Genomic DNA, 11294 nt, shown 5'->3' on the forward strand with positions numbered 1-11294 from the left:
AGGCATACAAAATCATGTCCTGCAAAAAACTCAAAGATATGACAGTACTGTGACATGTTATGACACGTTATGGGGAGTAGGATGTGTTTCATTGAACAGGAAGTGCACACACCTGGTAGAGATCAGAGCAGTACAGTGCATGTAGGCTTCTCCAGGACTTCTGCCAATCTAAGAAATGCAAATCCCAGAGGCCTAATGGGAAAATGGGGTTAATTAATCCTACAGGACATCTCAGATTGAGGAGAGGGGCTTCTCAGGCCCTTAGATCTTCCCTCCATAAAGGTCATATTTCACAATAAGAGAACAACGCATATGTTGCCCCTCTGAGGACTTCTCATCCTCTCCCTCAAAACATCTAATTTGATCTCCTTCCTTCAATCAGCATAGCCATGTCGCCTGAGAACAAACCCTGGAAGACACTGGGACATTAAGTGCTAATACTAAACGCTGTCCCCAGGCTTTGAATCATCCATAGATCTGTGACAAAGTGCCCTCAGAGGCGATGGAGTCTGGTGCTAAATGTCCGCCACTGGCTACACATCATTTGTGTGCTGACGCTCAATGCTAAAGACTGTCTCTAGGCCTTGGCTGCGTGACTGTGGCCTGTGATTTGTGGGTCACCATTTGGGTGACATTTTCCTTAGGTCCAAAATTGTAGTCAGTTGTGATTACAATACTTACTTTACACCTCTGCACTGTGGCACATTTGAGGGAAGCTGTGCTCAAGTGTGCGCACGTGCCACAAACGCCATTTCAAGCCTTTGTGTTGTTGCTGCAGGGTTGCTCTGTGGCAGAGGGCACTCTTGTAGCGAAGTACAGCCACAAAGACCTTAATGTGATTTAAAGAGTTTTGTCTCTGTAGTCTAATGGCCCTAATTCTTCTTAGAGCACTGCATCAAGAGATCAATGTCAGATCAATGTAAAACGGAATTTAAGACACAAAATATCAGTATTTTCTCTGCGCTACACCTACTTCCTCACTGTAGGTTATTGACAACACCCGCAAACTCTTTCTCTGTATCGTCTGACTTGGTTCCCCACTCCTCCAACCAGCAGATAGGGTGGTGGAGCGGTTTTGGCTGCAGAAAAAGTGTCTCCCCTGGGCTGCAGCGCGGCTCCTGTCCCCTTCTCTCCCTGCAGCTGGAGCTACCAGAGCCAGATGCTACGTACCTCCACCACCCTCTGTCCCCCCTTTCTCTCTTCCAGGAGGATGGTGCCCAGAGAGGAGGATGACAAACGCCTCTGCCTCCTCTTACTGACGGATTTGGACGACCCGACTCCAGCCCCGCACTGTTCCAACCGCCAGCACAAGATGTTGACTTAATGGAAGGGGGTTGGCTGTGGATTGGCCCATATGCGTTTGTATTGGGAAAATATGGCAGGGCAGTGTGTCTGTGTATCTGTGTATTCAAAAGGATCGTGTGTGTGTTTGTATGTGACTGTGTGTGTGTGTCTTCACCTAGCCCAGACTGCCTACATCCATCATGCCATGGCACTCTGGCAGAGAGTGGGACTCCGACAGCTTCACTAACACACGGTCAGTTAAATTGCCTGTTAAATTGTCCTGGTCCGTAGCTATCTTAGGTGTAGATAAAAACACTGCACTTAAAGCCTGCACTTAAAGGCAGAAATTGTCTAGTAAATGCCAGCCTCCCTCCATGCGTAGAGAGAGAAAGAGAGGGAGAGAGTGAGAGAGGGAAAGACAGAGATCCTCTAAGGGAAACACATTTCCATTACAAGACAAAATTCTACAGCACACACAAACAGGGCTAATTTCTGTGTGTCTATTGTAGATGCCACAACTGTTAGCTTATTTAAAAGTTATTTCTCAAGATAGAATATCAATAATTCTCTTTATATTTTCATCCAAGTATGCAATTTATACTCATATATTATGACCTACAGGATATTATAGTATCAATAAAGTATTTCTGATTCTGATTACAATGTCTAAAACACTCTTCACTTTGGAAGATTTACAAAATTATCCAAGAAGCCAAGATGTCCAGGCCCACCTGATCAATAGACTAAATTATGCATGAGCAGCAACACCGTAATACCTCTTCATCAACCTTCACGGTGCCTCCTTAATGATTAAAACAACGGTCTCAATCCAATACGTTTGACATTTCTCTCCATGCAACCAGATGGAAAATTAAGTCCCATTCTTTTAACATTACTGGGATATTATGGATAATTGCCTGCATCCTACTTGTGGACCTGGAGCAGAAAAGAGAGCTGCTCTCCTGTAACCAGCAATGAAGTGGTGAAGAAAAAGGTTGGGTTAGTTATAGTCTCTGGTCAGTGTTCATCATAAAGAAAACTGCCACAAATAAGAAACGTTCATTTGTAATCTATCAATCTCGCATGAATTTGGATTTCATTTAGATTTTGTTATACTCTCCACTACATCACTGACTAAAACTCAGCAGTCCGTGTAATGAAATTAGACTTTGTTAAAAATCACTCTTCATGCTCTAAAATGTTTTATAGGTTTTACTTTGGTTCTGGATTTTGCCTAAAACTCAAAATGGCAACCTTTTTGTGTATTCAGATGAATTTTTAAAGACCAATAGTTATTAATTATTTACACTAGTTATATATTAATGCTTTCTAAAAATGACTTTATTATTTCATGGATCATGAGAATTATGATTCATGTACATAGCCAGTGGGTGATAACGTGGTACTAAAACATTAAATTCAAGTAGTTACAGTCTATTGACACACGCGGATCCTTTTTTTTCTATTATGCTCAAAATAATTGTAATAGATTCATAAATACTTACTGTAAATACAGAGACTCTTTTGATCCTCACACACATCTATACTTTCTGTTTTATTAGATAATGGGTCAGATGATAAACCACCATATTCAACATAAACCGTGATGGAGGTCATTTCTGTTGACATACCAGGGAACTACATACTTACATTAACTGCATCAATGAACAATGTGTGACAATGACTGTAAAAACATCAATATGTGTCAGCAGCCATTAAGATGTTAATATTTGCATAAACCTATGAAAATATGTTTATTTAACAGCTCCAAGGCATAACATAGAGAAACCCTGATATATCATATAATCAAATATATACAATCAGTTGTGATAGTACTTATGAAGTTACATGTGTTGTCACACTGTTCATCATGATTTATGGTGGGAAAACCACATCTTTGATAATAACACATCATACTGAAACTGAATTAAGTGAATGACAATTACAGTTTAATTACATTCTTAATTACAGTATGTAGTTTAAGATTAAAAATAAACCTGTATCCTCAGAATCTGTGCCCCCACCTGACCCTCATTCACCAGTCACCAAACATACATAAACATAATTTACAAATTAACAAAACATTCATGTTTTCATTTAATCCCATAATCTAATGAATGCTAGAACTCAAAGCATAGGTAGTGGACTCAAACAGTGAAAGTAATCATTCAGCAAAACGTTTACCAGTTCACCTGAACACAAACAGTGCCAGGTCACTTTTGTTCAGCAGAGTGCAAATTAACCCAGCAGCATGTTTCGATATCAAACTCTACATCATCCACTCAAGAGTTTTGTTGATCTGTAGTTCGGCGCTAGGGGGCAGAAAAGCTCCACAAGTGGCGATGATGGAGCTCAGTGTGGCTGGCAGTGGAACTGAGAACCGCTGCAGCACACAGGCCAAGTATTCTACTATCTGTTATCATCTGAAGATGGTTTTGCAAGATTTAGGCTCTGGTTTGCAGTAAGAGCTGCAGACATACTTGATTCGAATTTGCTTTCATTGCTCCGTTCATAATTTGGCCCGTCCAACGCAAAGATCACTATATCACTTATGTGTGAGATTTAAGTGAAATCTTAAATATGAATACAATTAGCTATATAGCAGTCATATATAGAATAGGGATACCCTATCATAAAACATCACACTACCATAAATTCGGTTCCTATATTTCAAAGGTATAGTTGTTACAGTGGCACGTTAAGATGTCTCTACATCACTGAAATATAAGGACTATTTTTGTCTTGAGCAGCTGATGTGCTTGTAGGAGGAATGTAGTTACTTTGCTACTTTGGGTCCACATGTCCCCCCCCCCACACCGGTCGTTTATAAGGCTGCCTCTCCCAGGTCTGAATCTTGACTCGTCTTCAGGTCTGCCATTTGTTAAGGGAGATGTGACGAGGTCGAGAAGCCAAAGTGCAACCTTCGTGTAGGCCCTCTCCAGTGGTGGCTGAGCAGGCAGGGAACGTTGCGGGGGATTTTGGCTAAACGTCTGCCCATCTGCTTGCCCATCTGAAGAGGGGCAAATCTTAACTTCCACAATGCAACTTACGGAGGAAGTCTCTTAGAGCGTGTGAGAGCGCGCGCGGGGGATGAGTGGGGACTGATTGAAGCGAATATTGTGATGAATATTCAAAACCACACATGACAGTTTTATTATATTTTGTATGACGTGGTGTGGGATAGGCTTATCAGGATCAGCTAGAGGCGTCTGTAGCGACATTCCAGGTACACTTTTACGTGCCACATATGCAATTTAGTTAAATAAATTCCCGTTTTTGCAGGTTTGGATAAGCAGTTAAGATTATTTTCTTCCTTATTATTACTGTGTAGTTTTGTGTACTGTGTAGGTACCTATACTGAGACCTGTCTTTTACCTTGCACCATTCATGTGCGATCAATGTATTATATCAGCATCACTAGAAAAAAGTTAAGAATATTTTAGCGCGACTCCTTAAGGTGCACAAATCATATGTAATGTGTGATACCAACTTTTACGCAAGCATTCAACCGCTCTCCTGTATGTGTGTGTGTGTATATATATATATATATATATATATATATATATATATATATATATATATATATAATGATAATGTCGAGCCCCTGTCCTGTTTGGACCCTGAGATGTCGGGCTATAGTGCGCAGGCATCACACTAATGCGGGGTGACCCTCTCAAATGAGGGGTTAAATACTGTATTGTATAGTGGAAAGTATAAACTCACCTAACCTGGCTGTGCCCGCCTTGTTAGTGGAAGGAATAGAGTTTACCCCCGATTTATAGTCTGACATAAATATATGTTTGATACTATTTAAACCTGGTGCAAGTTACATAAGAAAATAATTGTTTTTGCGTAGAAGATTGATTTCTGTTTATATTTCATGTTTATGCATTATGGTGATCAGCAACCGTCAATCATAGTTCGACCATCATTGTTTATTGAATAGTACATCTATACGCGTCTTGGTTTGCGAGCTCCCTTTTTTTTGCAGCGACGCAGGGGGAGGGTTGCATCTGTTAGGGTCCAATGTTAGTCTTAATTACTGGCCTTCATGTTCTCCATGGCCCTCAACCGTCTTTAATTAAAACCTTGATTAGAGGGGAGGAGGTCTCAGGCAAGACTATTACCAGATGGGTTTCCAGCAATAATAATAAAGACTTTATCCGCTGCTGCTGCTGCCTGCGTGCCATAAAGCGCAGAGCTCGCTGCCCGTCCATATCAAAGCACAGCGAGCAGAAAGAGGCTGTTAATTACGCCGGTAATTACTTGTCTAATTACGGTTCGTTTGTGATTAGATTTAGAAACGTTTCGTGGTCTATACAGAGGCTTTCTGTAGCCAGTATGTAGGCTTGACACTGTCTAGGCTGAAATGTAGTGTGTATCCACAGCGGGGTGCTGCTGAATAACCGGCCTGTAAGGGATGGAGTGAATAAGATCAATAGTGAAGCACTGACCCGAAACTTATCTTTATTTTTCTCACACAGAAGTCCTCAATAATCTGTATGTTCAAGGTACAACAACGTGTCTCCAGAATAAGTCACAAACATGTTGTCAAACAGATTCCACTGCTTTCCTTTCTCACCTTTTCGTCTGCGTTATATTTGTGTTTGTGAGCTTTCTTAAAAGTCAGTTTATATCACATTTTAACAACGAGCTTTCAGAGCCTCTGGATCCCCATCTTGCTCACATTTTCAGTGTTAAAAGAGTATTTACGGGGGGAAACAAAAAAGCCAAATCAATAATATATCCTGACATATTCTTCAGAATTGCATATTAGCGATTTAAGATTCACCACATATGAATATATCTTGCCAATGGTCTGAAAGTCATTATGAGTGCGCACAGGCAGGCACGCCGCCGCTTTTATATTCAAGACAGAGAAACTTGCAAATAACAATCAGTTCAATTATCCTCAAAATATTTACTCCAGGATAGGATTTGTCATCCAGACACAGAGAAGGAGGGAATGGACGAGAAGTGATTTCTTGCTGCACTATGTGCGTCCATTTTCCAGACGGTTTGTCGTCGTTATTGCCTGATTTAGTGTGTGTTGTTTTACATAGCCCAGTTATCTGTATGAGTTCACGTACAGCGTCGTGCCGCTGCATCCATTTATACATATCACACAGATCTGCGTTGAGTTTGTCACATTTGCTGTTTCATGTTCTGTCTCCTCTCTTGCTCGGAGCTAATCTTGTTATTAGAAGGTCCTATTGGCCTGTGCGCAATGCAATACTGGCATCACATGCGTATTTATTCGGACATTGAATATTTTTTGCAGCTTTGCCCACAGAAATGTGGGAAATGTGTGTGTGTGTGTGTGTGTGTGTGTGTGTGTATATATACACACACACACACACACACATAGCTGGGTGCTACAGTATGTGGCCATGTGTGCAGGGGTGCCGACTGTATAATTACCTCTAATCCTCGGATCCCCCTCTCGCTGCTCCTCTGCAGCAGGTGCACCGGCCTCTCTGAACCTGACCCTGCACAGAAAAGTACCAGAGGCCAGGTGATGACATTAGTGAAATGACATATATATTTTTACGCCCCCCCAATCAGGAGAGAAAGGAGCAGGCCGAATAAAATCTTTACAAAATGCCATCCCATCACCTGGTGAGCCACCTTACCATCAGTGGATGACAACCCCCTTGTTAGGCTGACGTACAGTATAGGTTATAATTATGATTTTAATTAATATTCATCATAGTGAGTAAAGTATTTCAGTGGAAGCCAGGCTGATTGGAAACAACTCTCCTGCTTTTACTGCCGTAGTTGTTTGCAGTGTGATATTCAGGTCCTGCGTTGCCCAATCGACCAAACGTTATTTTTGTCAGTGAAATTTCTTAATCTTATAACTTTGTCCTCAGTTTCCCCAGCTGATTTGAACACAGCGTTTGCCAGACTTATTTATTTATCCAAGAAAAAAAACATGCTGATTCCTGTCATTCTGAGTCAGCTGATTACACAGGAATCATCATAATGAGTAGATCACATAGAAACTGTGTAAACACAGCTGTTTACAGTAGAGGATTATCAAATAAATTAACAAATATATATGATCAAATAAATATAAACGGGTAGAAAATCTCCAATACAACCCACAGCAAGGTTTTAGTTAGAGCCCAGCATTAGCCCTGGGGATTATGTGTCATGACTAAAACTACCATACCGTGTGTTGGCTATATCGCACACCATGAATTACACAGAAGAATGGACAACATGAGCGTTCAATGTTATTCACAAAAATCAGTCAGATCACAGCCCTTACACGAGTGATGGGGAAACCCTTTCAGTGCAGACCATTTGCAAAGGTCGTGACAGGTGACAGCATTTACACATGAAAAATAAGTCATTAAAGATAAAGAGGCAAACGTCCTGCACACACGTTGGAGCAAAACCATATTAGTTAAGTAGTCTATTGACTCCCAACACATCTTCTTCCAAAGTGTTTTATCACCACTTAGATGACACTAAGAATGCTGTTAAATCTTTAATGTAATAACTGTTTTTATTTCATCTTTTGGGTCTGGCTTTAAGATGAAAATGTACTTGAGAAAGTGCTCATTACATAACATACATAACAAGTCAGCATCAAGAAACATCTAGTCATTCCAATATATGGCAGATCTTTGATTCGTTTTTGATTTATAGGTCAATTAACAGGTGAAGGGTGAAAGTCTGTTTCTGTTGCTAAGATGTGCTCTGAAAAAGACCTTTTCACTTATTGAGACTAAACTGACCACATGTTGGAAAATCAGTTTTGCTTTAATTATTTGTTTGTCAGCTTTAGTCTAATTACTCGTTGAAAGTAACAACACATAGTCCAAGGTCGTGTTGGTCCGTTAACTACAAATCATAGGTGTTACATAGATACAATCCTCTTTGGTGGTGCTGAATCCAGGCCAACACCCTTTAGCTGATGCGTAATTTACCTCGCCGTGCGTAATTAACTGCGTCGTAGCCAGACCCCGGTATGTGTAACATTTTATTTTGAACGGTGCAATACGTTTCCATTAAACGTTATTAAAGCGCAGGGAGTGACGAGCTCTCATTTGTCTTGTCAGGACATCTGACAACCTCGTTAGCTCCCATTTTCCCCTGTCAGCTCACAGCGCGACACGGACACTGACTTCAGCCACTCCTGGCAAGCGAGTGATAAATGCGCCTACTCAGCCCTGCGCAAAACAGCAGCATTATTGTTACCAGCACGAAGCATCAGAATCAATCACAGGCGAGTCTGCGAGGCAGGTGTCAGTCTTACGTTTAAAAAAAATCCAGCCCACTGTCAATCTTTAATCTAATTTAAAGGGTCATAGATTTGGGGCATAATATCCCCTCGTTTGGACTTTCTCTCCAGTCTGACTCGGCGGACTGACCATGTACACCACCGCCGATACAGCCCGCATTTAGCGCTACACACAGGCCTCACTAGCAGATTAGAGGTGTCGCAAATAGAATTGTTATGAATATTTGTGAGCAAATGGAGGATCTTGTTATTTTGCAAAAAAAAAAAAAAAAAAAAAAAAAAAGGGCGGGGGGGGCTAGAAGAACACTTAATGGCATGGGATCTTTCCGCTCGCTGCACTTTCAGATGCAATTGTAGATCGAAGTCAGACTTGTCACGTTGAGCCAAAGTGAATTCCTAACATCCAGGACGTGCCTGTCTACTCCGGACAAATTGCATCCAATCACCCCGGGGGAATTCGGCTAATGTCTCGATCCAGGGCCGGGGAGCATGGAGAGAAAACAAATCAAACTCTGCACACAGAGCGTGTAGGGCTTATTAAAACATTTCACACAGGGGGAGAGAGAGAGAGACGAGGAGTATGTGTTTGGGCATGTGTATGTGTAGTGTGGGGTGTGTGTGTGTAGTGTGGGGGTAATTAGGCTATATTATCTGTGGACACTGTATCTTAAATTGAAAATATCAGATGACCAATCTAAACATCCCTACACACTACATGCCTGCTGTTTGAGTGGCAGAGTCAGCAGGAACAGGCCTGACAATTTTACCCACTCCATGCCAGATCACGTTCCTATTTGACTAATTTTGGCCTTTCTTTACACTTTTTAGATTAATACGGGCCTACCAAGATATTTTTGACGCGAAAAAAATCAATATGCAATTAAAATCCAATAACTTTATGCATGTAAGAAAGTTTCAATCAACGTGAAGGCCTGTTTCACAGCCAGTTTAAACTTCAAGTTCAGATAAACTTACCTCCTCGTCTCCATTGCAATTAATCCTAATTTAGACGGATGAAATGCCCCCTTTGAACGCAGCACCAACTCTGCGTGGACCCTCTGCTTGCTGGTAACGTGCTCGGTCCCCTGGACATTTTTCTCTGTCTGCTACAGCGGCAGTAAACAATAAGCTCATGAGGCGTAGGCTATGGCAGCATAATGTTCTGCATGGCTAGAGAGGGGAGGTCGATCATTACCCAATTTGTTTCAAATTTGATCAGTCAGAGCAAGCAAGAGATTGGCATTTCCCTGGAAAAGCTCGAACAGGGCTCCCATAGGTTAAAGACGTTCTCCATAATCTAAGCTGTATACATGTTGCCCATGTAGGCGAGTTTACAGCCACATCCACATGTAACCGGGAATAATGCCAGATATTTATATTTTATTGAAATGAATGTGGTTAATAAATATGCATTAGCAGTGACGACTGGGATTACATTTAAATGTAGGCAGATATTTGTCACTAGTATTTGAGTTGCAAAATAGTTTCCATATATCCATAAAGAAAATCAGAAACTGTCAGTGTGGTTTTGTGTGTGTGTGTGTGTGAGAGAGAGAGAGAGAGAGAGAGAGAGAGAGAGAGAGAGAGAGAGAGAGGTGGCGTTGTGCAGCAGCGTGGTGACGGCAGAGGGAAAACCGGCTGGACAGATTTGCGTTTACGCCTGATCTGCTTCTGGAGAGCGGGGCTGTGTGGGAAGGGAAAGGGAGCACCTGGCTCGACCGCTGTATCCCATCTCGTTTTATTGACAGCCTGATAAGCAGGGACCAAGCCGTGCGGTTTCCAGCCGGATGTCGAGCACCCTGCTGCGTTGCACAGTATCAAGGCCTCTTAATGGCTGTTCCTCCAAATAATGGCCCATACACAGCCAGTCCTGACTGGCCCGTACCTGCGCTGCCCCTGTCTCTTCCTGAGAGACAAGCGGCGGCGCGGTTGCCCATTTACACACTGTCTTGTTCAAATTGACACAAACATCAGAGGTTGTGAAATAGGATTCGAGGCTTTTAGTCTGCCTTAGTAAAAGGGAAGCTAAAGCCCCATTACGAGTTGCAGATGACAACTTTATGGGGCTGTAGAAATAAAAACGTTTTCAGCGAAGGCTAAAACAGTTGAATTGTCTACACATAATCTACAACATAATTCATGTTTATGAGTTCAATTTTTAATCCTTGAAACAGAACTGTGGCAGGATGTGCTATAATACCAGAGAGCTTTGGAAATGTGTCTAGGCCTACTGCACAAATACATCAGTGAGAGAGGCATTTTCAAGTTTTTGAGTGGGGCTTGCCTGCACCTGTTCTGTCCACACCTGTTGCACACAGAGCATGCTCAGATTTATAAACACAACAACAACTATGTACTTGCTCATGTCGTAATACCCTTACAGTAACCGCTAAAAGCAGAAGCTGTTACGAGGAAAATGCAGCCATTGTGGTGATAGTTAAGTATTCATACAATTTAAAGTTATATGAACAATATGTTGCAAAAACTCTCTATTTAAAACCTTCAAACAACAAAAAAAGTCCATGTTGCATGTTGTTTACATAGAATGAAAAATCAATTTTACTAAGACTCTTAGTTTTAGTTTTAGGGTAAGCTCAGATAACCTCTCTCCATGTATGACTATTATTCTTAAAGTAACTGGTAACACACCTTCCTTTAATCGAGGACAACAGGAGACATTATGGAATAAAAAAATCAAAGAAAATTAAATAAAAATAAAGTCAAATCTAAAAGAGGAAGTGGCCCATGCAGAGTGAGG

General features: G+C 41.4%; 1 protein-coding gene across 1 annotated transcript in view; it reads right to left on the minus strand.

The window, feature by feature from the left end:
- Positions 1 to 6692: 6692 nt before the first annotated feature.
- Positions 6693 to 11294, minus strand: part of elp4 (elongator acetyltransferase complex subunit 4) — an 85097-nt gene continuing 80495 nt past the window's right edge. The window contains exon 10 of the mRNA XM_044209421.1: positions 6693 to 6773. Coding sequence (XP_044065356.1) covers positions 6708 to 6773 — 66 coding nt within the window. The 3' untranslated portion in view covers positions 6693 to 6707. The remainder of the gene's footprint in view (positions 6774 to 11294) is intronic.

This window comes from Siniperca chuatsi, linkage group LG1 (genome assembly GCF_020085105.1).
Source record: "Siniperca chuatsi isolate FFG_IHB_CAS linkage group LG1, ASM2008510v1, whole genome shotgun sequence".
Classification (NCBI taxonomy): Eukaryota; Metazoa; Chordata; class Actinopteri; order Centrarchiformes; family Sinipercidae; genus Siniperca; species Siniperca chuatsi.